This window comes from Protopterus annectens, chromosome 14.part0 (assembly GCF_019279795.1).
Source record: "Protopterus annectens isolate FY-2018-M chromosome 14.part0, PAN1.0, whole genome shotgun sequence".
Classification (NCBI taxonomy): Eukaryota; Metazoa; Chordata; order Ceratodontiformes; family Protopteridae; genus Protopterus; species Protopterus annectens.
Genome location: NC_056748.1, coordinates 894,104,761 through 894,127,621, shown reverse-complemented (window position 1 = coordinate 894,127,621; position 22,861 = coordinate 894,104,761). Strand labels below are relative to the sequence as shown.

Sequence of the window (22,861 nt, the reverse complement as noted above, 5' to 3'; positions counted from 1 at the left end):
CTCTGTCTTTATGAATATCTTCTGACACCTGAATTAGTACCTCATAGACATGAGACCTTCAATGATCTCTTCAGTCTTCAGGGAGAGAGAAGACAACTGAGCAAATCCAGAGAAGGTTTAGAAATCCAAATGTTATGATTTGCTGTTAGAATGACTTTTTGTTGAATATCTACTGCTGTGGGTTGAGGATGGATGGATGGATGAATCTACTGCTGTGGTAAGTAATTTGCATAACTACACTTTCGGTCATTTAATAACCTAAGTACTCTTAGACAGGTCTAACTTTATGAAAAAAAAAAATCATTAAGTCTAGGAGGATTAAGCGGCAATCTGAGGTTCTAATTCCAAATCATAGCACTTTGCATAATCATAACAATTGAGAGGGATAAACATACAGTAGCAGAACTACTGGACAATCAAAAGGGCCAGTGTTAGCATTTTGGGGGCCCCAGCAAATGTCAAGTTGAGGGCCCCCTAAGCACATTCAGTCTAAGTATCACTCTATTCCTGCCACCCCTCCTAAGCAACCATTTAGTTCATGCTGCAAACGTTTAGGAGTAGTACACACAGACTGACCTGTAGCTACATTGCTTTTATATTACAACAGGCCTGTGTACCACACTATGTTGGCTAATCTCAGAAAGGGACCGTTACAGTTACCGGAATTTAGATGCAACAATGATACATTGCAGCAACTGTATGTACACGTCTGGACTTAAGTGAAACGACAAGCCCCCCACCCAAACACACACATGATTTACTGTTGCTGGTCTGCTTTAGTTTTCCTTGCGTTCTTCCAACACACCTTTTTTTACCAAGACAGCACAGTAATAACCACATAGGAAATAACTCAATTAAGCCAGAGTCAGTAGAAGCCATGGGATTACAGATGTTCTGGGATGCATTTTAGAGCATTTTCCCAACCTTTTAATCCAATGGTAGAGTAACCAAAAATCATGAGAAAGAAAATAATTTCAGTCTTATTGTTTTCTTTCTTTCAAGGAAGACATATGATGTAACCAAGGCATAACCATCAAAGATGACAAAATAGTAGCTCACAATAAACTGACGACAATTGTTGTGAGGATACACAGGTCCTATATGGCAATACTTTCTGCCTCCCTAACCCCCCTCACAGAAAAAAGACAGTCACTGCCTATGCATCTGTCTGGTGTTTGGGATGAAAGCCAAGCTTCAAACTGACACTGTCATGTATTTCAAGTGACTGCTGACATGCATCTACACAGCATGCCTCCTCACTCCTCACCTCTAACCTCCAATGGCAACCAGTTGTATATGTGCCTGATGTGTGATTGTGAGGAAAGTAAAAAAATAATGATGACAGTAGTGTTTGCTGCTCCTAGACAGTACACTGCCCCTACACAAGCTATGGTAACGTTCTCTGTACACCTCTGAGGTCTATGAGGTAGGCAAAAGAAACAATGATAACAGTGTCCTCAGCCCAAACACAAGCTATAATGACCTCCTGTGCACACCTCTAAGCTTTGACTCTGAAGAAAAGTATAGAAGTGATAACCACACAATCCCCATCACCCACACATATAACCTACAGTAGCTTTCTGTGTACACACACCTGAGCAGGGCTGGTTTTTGAATGGTTGCATTTGACAGCAGAGGCCATTATCAGTTTTAGGGTCATATCACAGCACTGTTTGGGTTAAACAGCGTAATCAGAAATTAATATATTTTTTCTCCCCACTCTTCCCCAACCAGCAACTTTTGTGGAGCCCCCACACAGTCAAGGATGATTAAGGGAGCCCCCTATTTTCATTTATACAGCCTGGGGAGTGGCATGCCACCAGACTCCTAGAAGATCTAAGTGTCTGAATGATCTATGATGTATTTTATGGGTCTATATTAGATGCACAAAAAGACTTTAGCGTGAACGCTCACATGAGTGAAAATGCCGGGAATTGAAACCGTGATTGTGGGGTCGTGTTACAGTGAGGAGTGGGATTTTTTCCCTTTCCTCACTGTAGTGCGACTTCGGAGTTAGAATATATATTTAGCGGTGGGTGTGGGGGGCACAGCCCCCCACAATAGCAATTTAGATTACCAGCATTTTTGCTCATGTGAGCGTTCGCAGTAAATTCTTTTCGATTTTATAATATAGACCCGTATTTTATGCCTTACTTTTGAAATATAATTACTTGCTAGTTACATTTTTACTGATACCCAGAAGAGTAATGTATGTGTCCTGGCATTAGTGGGTGTGTTCGCAGATAAAAATTAGTGATATTTTTTACCTATACATATACACACACACACACATGCACACATGCACGCACACACACACACACACACACACACACACACACACACACACACACACACACACACACACACACACACACACACACACACACCTGCATAAGCCATAGCAATAATAATTTTGTACTTATTTCAGCAAATAGCAGTACACTGTACAACATTGGTACTGCCACACCAGATCAATGATTGCTGTGTAGCAGTCGTCAAACTGCAGCAAGGCTAAGTCACTTTAATTTACTTCACTGATCAGCAATGTATACCTGTCATTGTACCTGATGTCACAGATCGTCACTGATTTTACTCATAATTTTGCGCCGTCCTTCTAAAAAAGTTTGATTTGCCAGAAAAAATATTCAGGATTACAGACAGTAAATCTGGACATCAAAGTTTTATACTTATACATGCATATTGATGCAAATAGTGTTATTCTATTAACATGTTTTAAATATTACTCTATTCATTTAGAGTAATATTTAAAACATGTTCCTGATTTTGAGCCTTTATTCTGATATTATGTTTGGCATTATAGTGAATTCTTCAGCAAAGAAGTTGAGAGTAATAGTATCTGGTGTTTTACGATATTTTGACACACGTTTATTATAACATTTAGCGCTTTCGTCCATCAAACGATGGACTTCTGGGCTAGCTGGTTGATTGTTTTTCTGTTCTCACAGCGTTTTCCAAGTGCTTGTGTCAAAGTCCACTGCGGGTGCTTTCCTTTGTGTTTTCTTAGTTGGTTTTGTTATTTTTTCGTGGTATGTTTTACAATATTCAGCTCTTCTTAAAATCCAAGGTTTGCACTGAGATCAGTCACTCTAGGCTGCTGATATCTCTAGTGCCTGCCTTCCTCATTTTTATTATCAGCTTTATCCTAACAGGGTCATATCATAGCCCTGTTCAGATTAAAGAGCATAATCTGGAAATTAATACATTTTTCTTCTCATTTTTCCCCAAACAGCAACAGCTTTTGTGGGTCACCCACACAGTCGTGAGTATTGCTGGTACCTAAAGCTAGTTATGTTTTTAGTTTTAGTGGGGATAATGTCCACCAGCAGGGTTTACTTAAGCCTGAGACATCATGTCAGTGGTAAAATATTTAATGGAATTGTGAACACTGTAGCTAGATAAAACACCGTTACTATAACCAGAGATATCTTTGAATTTTAAAAGAGATATACATAAGAGTTATTGCCCACTTGGTTTATTAAGTATATAGTATTGCTGTATTAACATTTGTTTGTTAGACAGACACGTTACAAAATATTAAGGTACCTGCTGTGGTTGGGGCCCCCCAGGAACAGGGGGCCCCCAGCAACCGCAGGGTTCGTTGGTGCCTACAGCCGGCTATGACCATCAAGAAGGCTATAGGTTTAACGTGGGAAATTGATAGTTTACCTTGTGTTGGGGGTAGATGACTCTTACACATAATTAATATGGCACTAATTACTTGGCCAAGTCAATTGACATGGTAAGAGTAGTAACTTATGGTGGTAAGTGTTTCCATTTAGTCTACATACGTTATGATAACTTTTGAAATCTCTAAAAAACATTTTTTTCCACTACTTTCATACTTAACATTAAATTAGCCACATTGGTTTTGTTTGGATACATTTTTGTAATCTCTTTGATCTTGGTTAAATGATGCTATTGATAAAGCCAATGAGGTTATGACAACACCACCTTTTGAATGACAAGAATTACAGAAATTATACAATCAGAGAAAGACTGAGTATTTCTACTTTAATACCAAATGACATCCTGCAGTGACTGGAAGTAGCAGAAGTCTTGCTTTTTGGTTTCTTTGACAGTTATGATACTGGCCTTGCCCTCAGATTTACATCTGCTCTACCTAGATCTGTCATTGTTTTAATAAAGAGTCTTGTATGAAATTATACAATAAATCACTGCATTAAAATATATACATAGATTCCTTATGCTTGAATATTTGTGGGCAGCTCAGCATGTTATTAAATATGATAAGAACGGTGCTGTTTGGCATTATTTCTATGATTCCTGAAGGCTGTTACTATGATTTTGTAATACTTAAATGGTGAGTAGAAGACTGGAAGGTAATATTTAAAGGTTGTTTGGTGTGAAGCAAAGTCTTGAGAACCAGCCCTTTAAAGGAATATGTATACTAATTAGGGAGGTAGAGTAACAGTAATTAGGGAGGCAGAGTAACAGTAATTAGGGAGGCAGAGTAACAGTAATTAGGGGGGCAGAGTAACAGGAGGAAGTTGCTCTCCTATTGGTCTTAGGAGAAGGATAAGCACAGCTGACAAAGTGGAAAGAGGAAAATTACAGCAGGGTCGTAATCTTGCAAAATAAACAAATATTACTGACCTGTACCCCAATACCTCCTGAAAAGTATATTAGTTATGAGATCACAAAGACATGGAGGAAAGGAAACAGCTGGAACCATGTAAGCCTAACTGTTTAGCCTTCTGCATGCTTTTGTGACCTCCATCTCAGAAAGTACACAATTAAATACTAATTTTCTTTAATTGAGATAACCACTGGTAGTAACTAGCAAGTGAGGCCCAATACATGTGGATTCACTTAATGGGTCAGTGATTAACTATCCTGTTCCCTTTCAGGAGATGGCCACTGTCTTCTTGAACTTCTGTACCTGTGTATAGTGCTGGGGGGGGGGGTAGATGACTAGATGACTCATTGTCAGTGGCTCAACAGGTACCACACTCACCTTTGGTGCTGGAAGATCAGAAGGCTATATATATATATACTCCCATGCCAGGTGTGTGAATTAATGGAGGGGATGGCATAATGTTTAAGGTCACCAAGAACAAGCAGCTGAACAGGCAGGGAGACCAGCGAAACCACCAACACACAATAAGAACAGAAACCCTCCAAGATGTATAGCACGTTCAAGCAATGCAGGTTTATTATAATAAACCTGCATTGCTTGAACGTGCTATACATCTTGGAGGGTTTCTGTTCTTATTGTGTGTTGGTGGTTTCGCTGGCCTCCCTGCCTGTTCAGCTGCTTGTTCTTGGTGATTTTATTGGTTTTTCGCAGCGGTTTGTTTTATAATGTTTAAGGTATTTACCTCAGAGACACAAAATATAGGGTTCGATTCTTACCTTTGAGAGAAAATTGGCTAGGATTAAAATGACCCACAAGGGCAGCTAGCCTCTATGAATGCACAAACCTATACAGTTGCACTAAATTTGATATTGTGTCATGTCATAACAGTGCAAAATATCATACAGTAAAGATCAAGAGAAACATTACATGCTTTTGTTGTCAGCATTTTAGTTGTCAGAACTTGGTTTGTCACAGACTAAGATGAGGGGGGAAGTGAGTTTTATATTTCTTTTACACATTTTCACTTTTCTGTGAATTTGTGTGACCTTGTAATTAGAATATATAAAGATTTATTATGTGGGGGCCAAAACCCACATTGGTGGTACGGGAGACTTTCTCCCTAGTAAAAACACTCAGTTTACACTTTTTCTTAATGTTTTTAATACTGATTATTTGGGTATGAGATTAAATTTAGTGTTAGATGTTTTAGGATCAATTAGTTGCATCTTGATTTAATGAGATGTGATTATTCATTGTAAACATCTCCAATATTATATGGACTACTACTATACCCTGCTGTCTTAGTCAAATTCATGGAAGGCAGAGGCTTTGTTTTAAAAATGACACCTTTATTAAGTACTTATGTGTGGGCAGCTGCCCTTTTAATGGGATTTAGAGGCTGCCTTGTGCTTGGCAGTAGTCTGAATCCTACATATTTTGGTGTGGTTCTGCACTATGATGTTCTGGTGATATTTGTGGAAGGAAAGCATGTGGTTTAGCACCAAATGATATTAACTTTTAGTTTGTGGGTACACTGTTAATTTTTTTGGTGATTTTTGCTCTTTTGTGCTGTCAACCATTATCTCCCCCATACTTGTCCTGAGTTCATTTGTTGCCATGCCACTTGGGGAGTCACTGGTGCAGAGACAATCAGAGAACACTGACACCCCTCAGGCATCGGAAGTGTTTGTGCTCTCACTTGCCTCTGATTATGCAAGTAAATAGGACATTTCTAATAAGGTCCAAACCCCAATCCTGGTGGCTGAATTGAGTGTATGCAGAACTGCTAGGATCCACTATGCCCTCTGCATCCACATGAGTGGTCCCACACACTAGTTGATGAGGGCTGCCATCACTAGCTTGGTAAGAAAAGTCCATGTCCCTAGTTAACAGGTGGCTCTTACTTTCCTGCAAATGTCCTCTTGCATGTGGTAAAGCAACCAACAGGATCACTACTCCCTCACCCAGGGACAGACGAGCTGGCTTCAGCCACTTTATTCCTGCCTCTCCACCAGCCTCTTGTCAGGATTGTATTCTGTGCATCACTGAGAGGGGCTTCATTTACTTTAAGAGTCTCTTTGGCTACCATGTACTCAGAGGGTATCTGAAGTTTATGCATCAGAGAGCATGTCTACACTCAGCACCTTTAGTGGTATTTATAGAAGAAGGAGATGTTTTAACAGGGCAACATTTTTAACAGTTAGTTTATAGATCCTTTATTCTGGAGTGCATCTCTCAGTCGCTTGATCTTTAGTCTGCTTTGAACTCTGTAAAATTTTAAGTTGTACATTTTGCGGAGTGTTTCTCTACTCTGTCTTTCAGTGATATTTAAGGATGGAGAAAGCTGTTTTGAGAATGCACCTTAATTTTTTCATGACATTATCCATGCATTTATAACCCAGAAAATAGACAAGATGCTTTGCCTCGGGTGGCCAATGTAATACTAGTTGACAGGCTATCTAACACTATTTTAAGTACACTTATGTGAGTTGCTAGGCGTCACCTCAGATAATTATAGTCAAAATTTACTTATTCAACTTGAAATAAAAGATTTTTGTAAAAATCACCCTAAACTTGTCAAAACTATAATATTTAGTTTCTTCATCAGATGGATGGAAGGGCCTGGTAACAATTAATGTTCTGCCCATACAGTTCAGTACACGATAGTTCTTGTTCAGAAATATCTCTAACATTATTAAGAACATTATTTATTTTACATAAAACCCAAATACTTCAAATAAGAAAAATTATAGCAGCCTTTAAATCTCATCATAGTGAAAATGTATGTTTTCACTTACCCTTTATATTGCAATCACAAAAAACAGAGAATGATTTTAGAATATCCTTTGTCAAAAGGCTTTAGAGCAAGGTTTTTAATTGTATTCAACAGAGCTGGCAATCATAATTTTCAGAACTCTTTGACAAGCTAAAGCAGGAACACACTCAGATCTGATTCTGCATTCATGGACTAGATACCCCTACTCTATCACTGCATTGCAAGATGGGGACTTGCACTAAAAAGATGATAATGACACATTCATGCAATTAGTTTTCCAAAACTGGTGCAGATTACGTTCCCTTTGGTGTACACAAAGGACAATTTTTAGTGGCATAAGGTTTGAACAAGGTGAAAGTTACGTTAGGCTGATGTTTTGACAATTTCATACATTGTATGTGGCAGCTAATGTCAGACAACACCTTGTGCATAATAAGTACAGTAGACTTGGCATGTCCGTGTTATATGAAAATGGGATCATAGAAATGCGTTGGGTTGTATTAAGCTACATTAATTTGTTTACAAGGCTAAAGCAGCCTAGGAATGCAGGCTTCTCATCATATAACTTCTGAAAGACTTAATGCATCTTACTTTGCCTGCACTACAGTATATATATATATTTTTTTTTGCAAAAACATACCAATAACTTATATATGTGTAGAGAAATATATGGAGAGAATGTACTGGGGGTTTCTGGTGCATAATAAATGGCTTATTTTGCACTGTATGTTTAGGGAACACATTTCCGCATCTTTGCTTCTTCAAGGGATAAAGTACATTACTGCAGTTCTGAAAAGCAGCATTCAAGCAAAAAGAAACAAGTTATGTTTAAAATGTTACCATTTTTTCTAGAGGTAGAAGGAATGTGTTTTTGCAAGCTTTCAATGTCTTTACGGTCTTTTGTGATGCAGCTTTCTCCCATGTCTGAGAGTCTGGGTTCTCCCTGGTCCTGCTTTTATAAATTAATAGTTAAGACACTGACCGTCAGTGGATTAGTCCTTCTGTTTAGTCAAGCTCCATGCAATTACTAATGAGGAATTCTTGGCTGCAAAGTCTCCTGTGGTTCAGGTCCCTGTAGTACCTTCTGCAATGTCTCTTATTTTGTCTTCTCCTCCTCCTCCTACTATTTGATAATTGCATGGGTTTTGCTCATTTACTATCACCTGTTCATAGATGCTATCAAGATGTATGCAGAAAGGACTTCTTGCAGGACTGACCCTCCTGCCTTCCTAGGTCCTGGGTGCTAGGATTCTCCTGTCATCTTTCCCAATGCTGGTTCTTGATTTTCTCAGTTCTAATGGGCAGGTACCTCTCTCTCTGTTACCTGAGCAGATGGCTGTTTGTCACATGCCTGTCATTTCAAAGCCAGTTTTCCTCCCCCTATACTAATTGAGCAAACTTTATCTCATGTGGTATTGCCTTCTGCAAAACTGCTCTTTCCAGCATCTGTACACCTGACATTGGCCTTACTGGCATCAATGAGGCATTCATTGTCAGGACTGACATTGGTTCTCCCACCTCAGCTACTTGTGTCAGGCAACTGGTGCCAGTGTTTCAGACATTTTTGCCACCTGGCTCAGCTACAGGAGCTTTCTAATGTCTTGGAGATTGCCCTATAGGGTGTTCAGCCTACACTACTACAGTTGTCACCCTACCCTTCTTCTGATGGCGTATACTCAGCTCTCCCCCCATTCTTCCAGCACTGTCAGTTTCTCCCATGAGTTTATCCCTTTCTGCACCCCAGTGGGCCCTGGTGCAATTTAATATCCTGATACAGGTACAACACATCATTTACTGAATCCTCCCATAGTGGATCAAGCTTGTAAAGAGGGTAATAACTCCTTACCTTGATCCAGGTGACCATGAGTTTAGGAAGTTCATACAAATGCATTTGGGAAGCTCATACAAATAATTCAAAGAAGAGGCTGTAGACCTACAGAACCTATGTCTCTGTTCACAAGGAAACTGCAGCAGGTGTGCCATCTTCCTGAACAGTCTTCCTGGGTGCCTGTTATTAAGTAGTCATGCTGAAGGATATGACCAAAACTGCATGGGAGAAACACAATAACTCCCATTACAAAGCAGGTTGACTTGATATTCCAGACTCCCCACAGGAGAGTGTTTATTTTAAGCAGAGACCCTCCACCAGAGGAGTGTTTATTTTAAGAAAATCTCACAAAACAGATGGGATCATTTCTACTGAAGCTCTGAGTTGGGGATGCCCCTATTCCACATGGCTCATATGTCATTTATCCAGGAAAGGAACACTGACTGAGACCATATTTAGAAAGCAGGTGTAATGGTTTTACTCTAAGGACTCTTAACTACCTAGAAACTTGCTGTAGTTACAGATAAGCATGTCAGATAGATTACAGCATGCTGCAGAATTTTTTTTGATGGCTCTTTCAAAGAAAAATTCAAGGTATTGGCATTAATTTTCTGTAACGTTCCCATTCTCCTGGTATGCATTGTCTACAGTAAATGGAAGGGGCAGATAAAGCAGAAGGATTAGCCACTGGAATATGCTAGAACTCCTAACTGTGGCTGACAGTTCAGAGAAGATGACAAGGTGACCTTTTTGGATTATTCATTTTAAGGACCCTTCAGTTTGGACTGGAAAGTAATTAATATTCGTTCCCCAATGTTCTCTGAATATAATTTACTGACAGTGCTAACCAAGATCAAAAATACTTCCTCCACGGGACCTGGCAATATACCTGGCTGCTTAACTAATAAAATATGTCCTTGCAAACACATTCCTCAAACTGCTTAACTTAAGTTTAGCTTCTGGTTTTGTCCCAGAGTGGTACACAGCAGTAGTTATGCCCCTCCATAATGGAATCCTCCAAAGAGTAATCCAAGAAGTCTCCCCAGATAACAGAGGACAATAAAATTAATCCAATGTCTTATAATTACAGACTTATCAGCCTTACAAGTCTAATCTGGGAAGCCATGGAATGTAGTATAACTGATCTCATATAAACTGTGAATCTTGTTAGAACTGACACCTAAACATTTGATTTTGTGAAGAGTAGATCCTTTATATTTAATCTGGTAAATTTCGTTGAGCGGGTTATGGGGGCTGCGGATTATTGTCATGCAGTGTTAGCAGCATATTTTTGACCAGGCTAAAGCCATTGTCACCATTTCCCATGCTGGTATCATATAACAGATAAAAACTGTAAAAAAACAAGCCATATGTGGTAAGATGGATAGCAAACTTTCTGAAAGACAAAGGTGACACAGTGCAATTAGCAGGTGCCTCATCAGAATGTATGAAAGTGACCAGCAGTATCCCCCAGGCATCAGTGCTGGGACCTCTCCTGTTTTTGGTATTTCCTTCTCAAATCTCCAAGCAGAGAGCCAAGACCTCCAGCTAACAAAGTTTGCAGATTATTGCAAGTTGGGGGTCATTGTTAAGTCACCCCATGACCCCTCCACTAGTAAACTTTTGCTGTATTAAAATGGACTCAAACTAAATGCTAAAAAGCAAAGAATAATCACTTTGGTAGACAACCCATCCTCTTACCATTCTGTCTAGACAACACATCTCTACAAAATGAAAGTGTAGTTAGGGACCTGGATACCTGGGTTGATAGCTACCTCTCTTTGGACCATCATGTAACAACAGTTGTCAGGAAATACTTTTATTTAGCCCAGATAATTGCCAGAGGAAGATTGCCAAGGTATAAATAAGCAATCACTCCCTTATACTCAGCAATGATTGGCCAGTTATTGAATGTAATGCCCCCTTTGGGATGTATCTCACTAAACATTTCAAACAAATGGAAAAACCGCAAAGGTTCCTAACAAAATGATGACAGACCTAAAGACCCTGAGTTATCCATTCAGGCTGGAAGCTCTAGCCCTTTATTCATTGTCTTATTGACTTTTGAGGGAAGACCCCTGTTTTGTATACTGCACCTTTAGAGACCCAATTGTCCTGGATCTCCCGTTTCTCTGCAATTCTAATATCTCCACCAATACTGGAGTTAGGTACCTAAATATTTGCCAATAGATAAATAAAACTCAATGGAGGGAAGTAACCCAGTGCCCCCCAAAACCTCTGGAATAAACTTCCCATGCATGTTAAGCAGTGCAACTCACTAACTTCCTTTAAGCATAAACTAGGTGACTGGATGGGTATCCAAAATTTACTCCAGGACTGACTGGTATGGGCCTTCTGGAGAAAAGAGGTGCTGCCTGAGGGAAGGTACAGGTAAAGTAAGAATGGCCAAGAGACTCAGTGGCCTTGGGATATCTATGAATCTATAAACATTTTTGTGTTATGAATTAGAAATGGTATATTCTAACTTTTTTAGGGGTATATTTTCATCTTCTGCAGTATTCCTTGATAGGAGAGAGATGACTCAATGTCATTTCTTGTTATGGTGTACCCCATAGCTTCAATAACAGGAGGGGGATGGATTATGGCAGTAATCTCTGGCCCATTAAAGTCACAGATCCAAGAGCTAATGTTCATGGCATTCCCAAGGAGGCCACAGACAGCCCTAGGGAAATGACATCAACTCATACTCCTAACTTGACTATTTCCATTCAAAGGCAGTCAGGATGAAGATTCACTCTTCACAATCAGGTATCGAGATCGGATCTCCAGGAAGGCATCACTAAGGGAGATGGCATCCAATGGCTGAACCATTGCCTTCCTCTATGCTTGAATTCTATCTCTTCCTTTGTAATGTGTCCAACTACAATAGAAACAATTTGCAAGAAAGGATGCACATGCACTCCTCACCAAAGAGCAATCCAAGAAGTCTCCCCAGATAACAGAGGACAATAAAATTAATCCATTTTTATTATCTCAAAAAAGTGAGGGACATTAGGAGAATTTGGGACCTCAAGATTTGAAAAACTTATTTCTCCAAAGAGTTCATTCATATGAACATGGTAAGTCTATACCCCAGTGTTAGCAGGAGGAGACTGTATGTGCTCTTTGGACATCTGAAATGTTTATTTCCATATAAACACTGTCAAAACCTTATGAAGTTTAATATGTTTCTGAGAAGGAGTCAGTCAAATTCTGTTCAGGACTCTTCAGTTCAGTTTCACATCAGTCCAACCAGGGTATTCATCATATGCATGTCTATCACTACAGCACATTTGAGTTTGCAGGAAGCCAATATATTTGCATACCTAGATGATTGGTTCCTTACTCCATCTCCCTAAGATGGTGTCCTGAGGCAACGGATGTACATAAAGTGACTTAGACTGTTCATCTACCAGGGGTTTACAGTGGCTGTTGAAACATCCCAGCTGCATCATGTACAGGTTCTGACTTACACAGTTTTTTCCTTTAATGCTTGGATTTGTTGGCAATATTTGTACCTATAAAGGATTCAACCACTTTGCCAAATATTTTACCTGCTCTTCCTCTCATTATGCCTAATAGCAGGACACATGCATGGGAGCTCTTGCAGTGATAATAATCTGATTTTGTAGTACCTTGCACTATGATGTTGGATGCTGGAGTGGACCCTGCAAGTCCATCGACCTTAGTATGCTGAGTTCCCTTTCCTTCCCAGCGTGACTTTCCAGAATCTGTTACTCCTACCTCAAGTAGTGAATGTATTTTTTCAATCTTCTGTCAGGGAATGCATCATATCTGTCAACCCAAAGACATGAAAATAGGTATGAAGACCCTTCAAAAGTAGGTGCATCCAGCCAGAAATCTGGGCATCTAATTAGCATAAAATTTGAATACCAAATATCATGTAACCCCTCCCACTTCCAGTGGGAATATTAGATACTCTTCAGAAGCACGTGTTTAAAAACAGTGACAAAATGATAGAAAAATATGAGCACATTATCATAGAGAAAGTGTAAAATCTGTGGATGTTGATGAACTACATTATAAAATCCCACCACACATGGTAATTTATTTTTACTTTTGAAAAAAGGAAAATGTAAGACAATGCTTCTTCCACTATATTAAATGATGCTAGCTGCCATCCAGCCCACACAATTACTTCCTCCACGGTGAAGGTATTTTAAGAGCAAGAAAAGCTTGCAGCAGATGTAAGAACATTCTCAAGGAGACACAGAAAAGATTATGTTTCTGAACAGAAGTAATGATTCTCAGGCTGTTTCTAATGCATACCGAAAATGTTATTTAAAGAACAGATATATATTGCTGAATGTGAATACTGCATGCTTCCCTAGGAAAAGTAAAATAAATGTTACAAATGTGTTTTTGTCACAGAGAATACTCAGTGAAGAACCTGAATGTAAATATTGGAAGAAGTTACAGGGAAATGGCATATTAAGTGAAGTATTTATGAAATACTCTACCTTCTCATATGACATATTTCAGATTTGTTTAACGCATAACAATTTAGGAAGGTCTCTAAAATGTTAATGTGAATACAATGGCTACTTATGGCACCTATGCTTGTCATACTGTAATGTGTGCTCTGTCGTAGTTTCTTGTTTCAGTGAAATTGATGATACTTACTTTAAAACAACTGCCCACTTTGACTATGATACAGGGTTAGTAATATATGACCTGATGTGTTCCTGCAATCTGGTGTGTATTGTGAAAACTGAAAGGACATTTATGCTACAATTCTAGGAATTAATCAAGGACATCAAAAATTAAAAAAAAAAAAGTGACTTCTGTTGCTGTTCAACGTTACAGCTTTATCTGTTTCTGATAGTACTTTAACTACAGCTATTTGGAAAAAGTAATTGATGATGAGGGGTGTGAGAAACCAAATTATAAAATGAGTGCTCATTACTATTCAGAAATGAGTACACCGATTAGACAACCCAAGCAGCATCCAAACTTTCTATTGGTATATGCTGAGGGACAGAGCAAAATACAAAAAAAATCAGGTCTGCAAAACTAAAGAATCAGAAATGTACCTGATTTTCCTTGTATTTCTTCACTGTTCCTCACAAAATTTTGATAGGAAAAAAACCCCAGCAACAACAGGAAAAAGAGCATTGAAGATTCTATCTTCTCTGGTGCCTCTCCTCTACTATACTGATACAAGAGTAGGGATGTAAGGCCCATATGCATGCGCATTATATCAGTAAACAAGAAAGAAAAACAGAGGGATACTACAGCACCATTATTCAAAGACATTAATTAAGAAAGGTAAGTAATTTCTTTTTTAAATAATGTTATTGCATAATAGCAGTATTCCACTCCAGTATGTGTGTATATCAGTATTTAAACGTGGTCAGCTTTTGTCCTCATGATCAAGCCACATCAACCACAGGTAAATCCAGATATACCCACACGCAGTCATAGATTCCTGTTTAGTTATCTGATCCTCTATGAAAAGGAAACTTTGCATTGTAAAGTTACTACCGCAAAGCTGTTTAAAGATAGCAATGGGCTGGATTAGAAATCACTGATTGTTTAAGTATGCTGTCTTTACAACTGGTTCACGTTGACAGCTTATTAGTTTTTGTGGTTTCTTAATGGTTCCTTGTATGTGCTTTCAGACTATTTATTGACTTAATTTTATATATATATATATATATATATATATATATATATATATATATATATATATATATTTATTTTTTAACTTTCAAGTCCTTGAAGACAGTGGTATTGCATTATTTGTTAGATATTGTGGTTGTGCACATACAGCATGCAAAAATTACTTATGACTCAAGTAGCGATAATAAACAGAAATATGTACAATTTAAATTAAAGTATTATACGGGTCTATTGTTAGAATCATAGTACTTGCATACAATATTATGCTTAGCTGCACTGCTTTCTCTGGTCATTGACTCTGAATCTTTTGCAGTTTATTTCCCCACCTGTTACTTTAATAATTTAGGTTGTATAAACCTTAGAAGTTTTGGTACCCGTCTTTGCATGTGCCTGTACCAATTTATTTATGAAGCTGGGGCAAATAATATTTTTGGAGTCAGGCATTTGTTTGTCTGTTGGTAAGTTCACATGCACACATATATTAAACTCTGGCTACATTCTTGTTCATTTGTTTTAAGATGAAGTGCTCTTTAATGTAAAAACTGATATTTTTGTAAACACTCCTTTGGAACTGTCTGTGATATAGGGAAATATTGCCAGCCCTGCTATCTGGAATTTTGTAAATAATTCTATGTAATTTGTGAATATTGATATGATTTATACAGAACTGTATGTTATATACTGAGCTAAAATGTATCCACAGTGTACCCTGTTGGAACATAGAAGATTAACCTGCAAAACTTAAGAATAGTTGATGTTAAGTTACTTTATAGCTGAACGATAAACACAAGATGTTATCTCTTAGTTTCAGGTCAGTAGCAGACACAATGTCTAGAACTAGAAGTTTTGTATTGTCTTGAAAGAGAAATAATTACTAGGTTTCAAATGTAAAAGCGTTTTATTGTTTACGACTTCCAGGATCTGCAAACATCTGACAGGTATATATTTTTAATACACAGATGTTAAATTCTATCATTTTCTGTTTTAGCCAGGGAACTGAAGTCAGCTGAGTGACAAAAAGTGATGTCATACAAGCTAACCAAGCAGTAAAATGTGATATTAATTTAAGAAGTCTGTGCATTTTGTATTTTGTCTTGGACCTAGCAAGAACATCCACTCATCATCACCATTTGCACTTGCCTTGCTGTAAGTAAGATTTAGGGCATAGTATCTCTTTTAGATATAGATAGGGATATAGTAACAATTAGTTTAGATGTTTTCTGTATTTATTTGAGACTGTCCTACAATGGTGCTTTAAAATATTTCCTGTGATTTTGAACTCTGAAGTTACTGTGTTAATTTACTGAGTATTGTCTTATTATTTTATTATTTCTTATTAAATATATTTAAACCATTCTTTGTGGCTGATATTTGTGAGACATATTTAAGCTCTTAGAGTATTTGCATATTTATTTGGTGACACTGTACAGGCCACTCCTAAATAGCCTTGCAGGTCTTGGTCAGACTACCATTTGGATAATAGTAACATTATACAGTAGGATTGGACACCCTTTGAAAGGGCCTTGTAGTAGCTGATAAGTAGTGGTTGGTGGCAGCTGGTACTACCTTATAGTCTGGGCAGAAGGGGGCATAGCTAGTAAACCTGTGCCAGCCTTTCCCAGGTATGTGTGTGTGTGTGTGTCAGCTACTTGGGCAGGGACATGAAACACTGGTTGGACAGACAGGGTGCTGGAGGTCTTGGCTTGGCCCTGCAGCTGAGATCTTAACCCTATAGCTGTGCCAGTGGGGAGTCATATTGGGGATCTGTAGAAAGAAGGAGAAACCATCCCCAGACTGACTGTGATCTCTGTGTGCTCTTAAGGGAAATTGCACTTTACTGTGTGTGTACTTGTAATCCTCCCATTGTGTACATCCCTCACTGCTGCCAGTGGAGAGAACTGAGGCTCCTTGATTACTGGGCTGGTGGAGGGACATCGCACTGCCTTCCATTGTTATTACTTTTAAGCCCCCATCACATACAATGCATTTATATATACATGCACATGGATAAGTGTTTGCTGCAATACTTTTCTACTATTTGCTTTTCTTCCTTTCTTTCCTGCCCTTCTTTCGGTTTCATTTTTTTTGGATCTGTCAGTTCATCCATACACTTTACTTTTAGCTTTCTCAAGCAAATAGCATATATATTATACTACAGCGTGTATGGTTGTCAGTCTTATAATTTGTCTTTCAAAAAGCTTGACTACATAACCCCCCTGTAGATATTTTCTACTATCCATAAATGAATTAAGACTGTTTTTGAAGGGAAGGTGTCTATAGTTTTGGAAGACATTTTGTAATATATCTGTTATATTTATTTCTGATATTGATACTTATATTAAGTATTGGGTTCCCTAATCTGGTGTTAACTCCCTGAGCAATGTGCTCTATGTAGAAATATTCAAGCAGAACTGGATCAGCCATTGTTTAGTAGACTAGATGGATATCACCACTAAGTGACCTATAAGGTGTTGAATACAACAGTTCACAAAACATTTCTGAATAGTTCAGCCTTTTTGGACCTACGGTTTTGTTTTCTATTAAAGAATAAGGCCTTTTGAAATTGATTCAGGTAGACTGAAGATTGTAGAATACAGACTTTTATTCAATAATGGGTTGGATTAGTGTAAGTATATGGTACTAACAGTACAATAATTCCTTTGAGTGACTAAACATGGCTTGTAGAATTAGTTGGGCTATAGAATATGTTTCTGACTTTGATAGCTATACACATTGTTCAAAGTTAAACTGTTGTCATATATTGTTTGTAGATGATGTCTTTTTTCAAATTTTACCATTTATTTTGTATTCACAATTTGAGCTGTTTTTACCAAGAATCATGATACTACATTTATTAACATTAGTGGTGAGGTCACTGTTACTGACCCAGATATGCAGTTTATAAACAATTTTCATTTATTAAAGTTATGTTATACAGTTTGGAGTCATCATAATATTTAATCATCCAGAGCCCATTTTCTACATTTACATCTCAGAAGAACAGTCCAAAAAGAAGTGTCTCGAAAATAGACCCTAAGGTCACCACTTGAAACCCCAACTGGACTGGACAGGAGAACCTAAAGTCTGACTTGTTCCATCCCTTTTTAACCATATTTTGCTATTGACTTAGGTTTGGATTGATGTGTACCATATTTTAATTCCCCAGTTATTTCCTTATTCAGAGGAGTAGTACTGTATGCCTTGCTAAGGTCAAGGCAGGCAATGTGTATTGGGTGTCCTTCATCAAGTGCTGTTGTAACATTTTCAAATGCTGCTGGATTTATAATGTTCTCTTAATAAATATATGTTGTGACATTTTTAAAAGAAGTAGGCTCCTTGTGCCATGTTGGCTAAATTTCATTAAGGCTGTCTCCATGATTTTACAGAGTACTGGACAGACTAATAGGTCTGAAATTATTGTAGGTCTAATGTGACCCACTCCAACTTTTGTGAACTGGCAACAATGTTGCCTGTTTATCCAAATCAGGAATGTGTCCACTTACTAGTATGTTATTATTATTATTTTATTCTTTGTTTACCAGGAAACTCTGACTGGGTATACCTATTTTCAGTGAAGGTCCGGGGAGAAAAGCTCCATTTGTTTACATTGCATTATAGTTGCATTTCTATTTATATACATAAAGTAGTTACATTTATACATTCTAAGATTTTACAGAAGTAGAAGTTACTAAAGAGAAAGCCCAGATGCAACTTAGTGGATTGTACAGGGAGCAGTTATGCATAAACATTGTTTTGTCATTTCAGTGAGAGGTTGAGAGTATTCTGTTTAAAGAGAGTATTTGGAGAGTATCATACAGTGAGCACAAAGTCTTAACCCAATGCTGAGCATGTGAAAGACCAAGGTTGCTTAAAATATTGTTTAAGCAGTGGTTTAAAACTACTGAGCTTGAGAGTTTTGTTTGTGTGGGGATACTATTCCAGAGTTTAGCAACATATTTGTCTAACTATACTGATTAGTGTTTAGTTAGCTTTTCCTTGATCCTGTATGGGAAGCCATCAGGTATATTGTCTGGTCCCATGGAACTCAAGTTTTTAATGTTATCTGTGCAGTAGTTATCATATTCTTGAGGGTATACAGGATATTTTGTTTTGTGTCTAGAGCACTTTGAGATATGCCATTTATTATGGAGACTGCATACTTTTCTTGGCATTTTTTCTTAAAATACTTTAACTAGATGTTGTGGCTGACTGATTTCTCTGTTTATTGATACCACATCACAGTCACAATTTACTTTCCAATTTATTTTTCTTATGTAATCTCAGTCAACCTTATTATTGTTTCAACCTTTAAGATTCAGCTGAGTGCATAATTAGGTCTGGACTATTTGCTACGATATTTGATATTTAATGTTGTTTTATTGGCTTATACCCACAGAAGACAAATCCTAAAGTGGTAGCTGTCTTTCACATTTACTTTTCTCCCTGCAGTCAGTATTTCTTGGTCTTCTTCAAACACACCAAGACTACAGAGATGCTAATGCAGGATTACCAGTGGAAGAGGTAATTGAGTTCTAGAACAATTATGTTATCAAGAAAATGTGAACCTGTTTTTTGCCATGCTTTTATATGGAGAAACAAAATGCAACAATGTAATAAAGTGCACTCCTAGACTTAGTTTCAAGTTCTGTGCTTTGAATGTATACCCAGACACTATCCGGGACAGTGTTAATCAGATGTTACCCAATCCACAAGGAAGATAAATAAATTGTGTAATGCTAATTCTGGTCCTGCAGGTCAAATACATTTCAAAACCAGAGCTATTGTAAACTGAGACCCTTCTTTTATATGACATGATCTGGTATCCTGATCATGTTTTAACATGTATAATACATTTGAAACTTTTTAGAGGTGAAGCTATTCTTACAGAAAATGGAACAGTTCTTTTCAGTAATTGGAATTTTCCACTGATATTCATTAAAGAAATAACACACATGGATTAGTAAAAAAAAGTATCAAAGGAAGTTAAAGGAGAATCTCAACCATAGCCTGAACAAAAATGTTTATTTCATCATGTCTTGATGTTTCCTATATTTTACCACCACTCTTGGACTCATACCTTTTTATATTTTTAAATGTAATTCCAGAGTCTGCCCACATGGGATCAGGCATCTTGACTTTTTTAGTCTACCTCTAGGTATCCCACAATGCAGCTTTTGGCTTTAAAATATTACATCATAACACCTAAGCTCCTGTCAGTGCACTGACTTTACATGTGTTTTCACATATACTCTATTTTCTTTTAGTCAGTGAGGTTTCAATGACTTAAAGACAAGCAGGGATAATCACACAGAAAAGTATTCTCAGTGCCTGTTACGTGTTTTTATTTCTAAAGTGGACAATTTTCATTCTTTTATCATGCCTGAGTTGTAGTCCTTAAATTCATCTCCTGTCCCCCTATACACCCCTCCCTTCAAATCTATTAAAGTGGCAAAGGTAATTTGAGTTGTTTGCTGCTGTGATTATTTTTGCTGTACCATTGCTTCTTTCTGTTGTCATTTTTCGGAGATTCTTGAGAAAGCAAAATTCTTAGCTTTCTCAGGAATCCCTGAAAAATTAAGTTGGAAGGTATGCCAAACAATGTGTTACCAATTAGTAGGTAGTAAGGATTAAAATTTGATAATCTGTGTGATTATCCCTGTTTGTCTTTAAGTCACTGAAAATCAAGAAATGGTAATTAAACCTGAGTGACTAAAAGAAAGCAGGGTATGTGCGAAAACACATGTAAAGTCAATGCATTGACATGAGCTTATGTGCTATGATGAAATATTTTAAAGTCAAGCACTGCATTGTGGGATACCTAGAGGTAGACTAAAAAATCAAGATGCTGGACCCCATGTGGGCAAACTCTGGAATTACATTTAAATATATAAAAAGGTATATGGAGGAAACATCAAGATATGATTAAATAAACATTTGTTTCAGTCTGTGGGTGCAGTTCTCATTTAAACTGAGCTGCAAGCAGTTTTTGCTCAGTTTAGTATTTGGATGATGTACCTCCTAATACCAGTTGTGTTTCTGTAGCTCCTATTTGATTGTACAGGAGACAGTGATTTTCCAATCCTATCAAAATCTGAATCAACAAAGAGTTAAATATACAAACTCAAGTATCAGGCTGTCCTTGTCGGACAAAAATTTTGTAGTCAGGCAGTGTTGTTTCCTTTGCAATATTACTGGATAAAGATGTGGGAGTTGAAAGACCAGGTATAGAACTGAGATATAGTATAGGTCTTAGAAGGGCTCATCATAACTGTAAGGAAATATAAGTGATTAAATTGTAATAATATGCAGATTAAAAACAGCAATACTCAAAAAAATAGTAACATTGATGAAGTTAATATTTTACACATTTGCATCTAGTCATTTTTTTTCACCTTTGTGACTATTTGTCCCTTTCCTTCCACTGCAATGAACTGGAAGATACTCAGAGGATTGTCAGTACATAAGCTGGCTTTGCGGATTCCATTAATACCATATGTCCTGAAGAGGGGCCAGTTGTCAGCATGGGGCAAATTGCAAGCAATGCTGCTGCTCCTGGAGTAAGTGCAGATTATGTTTGAATAAAAGAAAGTTCATACAGTTCAGAAGGGCTTTGATAAAATATGGCCACCCTGATAAGTAAATATATGGAAGGAAGAGGTAAGTAATTTTTTTCTTTTCAATATATGCTGCTGTAATTTCTTTACTTCAGAAGTTGGTAGTCAGACTTAGGAAAATGATTCTTATTTTAAAAGGTAGCTGAAGTTTACTGTATCCTTTGCAATATGACTTTATGCCTCTGTATGTAAAGTTCAGCACTAAAGTACTATTAATGGTTTAGAAATATTTGTTTGTTTATTTATATATTGTTGGCCTGCTTAATATCTTAACAATGTAAATAATATTTTTTAATGGGTCAGTTTGTTGATCTTGGTCCAAAAGTTATTTTCTAAACAGCTAAGAGGTGTGCAATATGATATTGTTTTAGATTCTGTCCAGTGCATTCAGCCATACTGCTTTGGAGCATTACCTACCTCGCATCCAGATGATTGTGCATACCCATATCCAGAACTGGTGCAGGGAACAAGGTCCCATTGCTGTATTCCCATCTTCAAAGGCTTTCACATTCCGCATTGCAGTACGTGTCCTGCTTGGACTTGATCTAGAAGAAAAGGAGCTTCAGTATTTGGCAAAAACGTTTGAGCAACTAATGGATAATCTTTTTTCACTTCCTCTTGATATTCCTTTCAGTGGTCTGCGGAAAGTAAGTGTTATAAATTAATATATATTCAGATTCAATTTTTTGGGAATGATTTAGGAAAAGATGAGTATTTTTTTTTTTTTATTTAGAGCTGTTAACTATTTTCCATGTTAAAACAAATAGGGTGTATCATTGTAGGGTGAAGACCACTTAGAAACTGTTATTAGATTTTTAGATATACGTGTATCACTGCATTGCTGTTTAATCTATTAATCTGAGACCTTTCATTGTGTATTTCTTTGTTAAAGTTACATCTGCTAAGCAAAACAGGAGCTAGAAAATGAAGCTAAGAGTATGACATCAGATTAGTGGGTCAGAACTCAGCACTTGGCTCACTGGTGAGTTGTTTCACTGTCTTCCCACATTTATGGCACATTATACTTTACTGGGTTGTGGAAGAATACAGCTGCTATAGTGTTAACCTGTAGTGCATTTTGTTCTCCACACCTGATTTTATGATGATTCCTTATCAGTCCTTTAGGATGTAATCCCTTTTGGCTTCTCATTTTGTTCTTCTCAGCATTGGGAAGGTAAGGCAGGCCATCTAATTTACACTTGTTTGTAACTAGCATTAACATTTACAGAAGGGCGGGGTATTTATATTTTTTGTTTTCATGCAATACTTGAAGTTTTACACATTTAAAAGTAAGGAAGGTGTTACTTAGTAGTTATTACTTTACAGAGTGTTTTTTTTGGTTTCTGTTTGAATATGCAAGTGTTCAGTAGTGAAGAGTTAAG

General features: G+C 37.4%; 1 protein-coding gene across 1 annotated transcript in view; it reads left to right on the top strand.

Annotated features, from left to right (window-relative positions):
- LOC122789325 (cytochrome P450 26C1) overlaps positions 1-22,861 on the top strand; it is a 225,712-nt gene that overhangs the window by 31,722 nt on the left and 171,129 nt on the right. Inside the window, exon 4 of the mRNA XM_044056687.1 lies at positions 21,851-22,126. Within this exon, the coding sequence (XP_043912622.1) occupies positions 21,851-22,126 (276 nt within the window). The remainder of the gene's footprint in view (positions 1-21,850; positions 22,127-22,861) is intronic.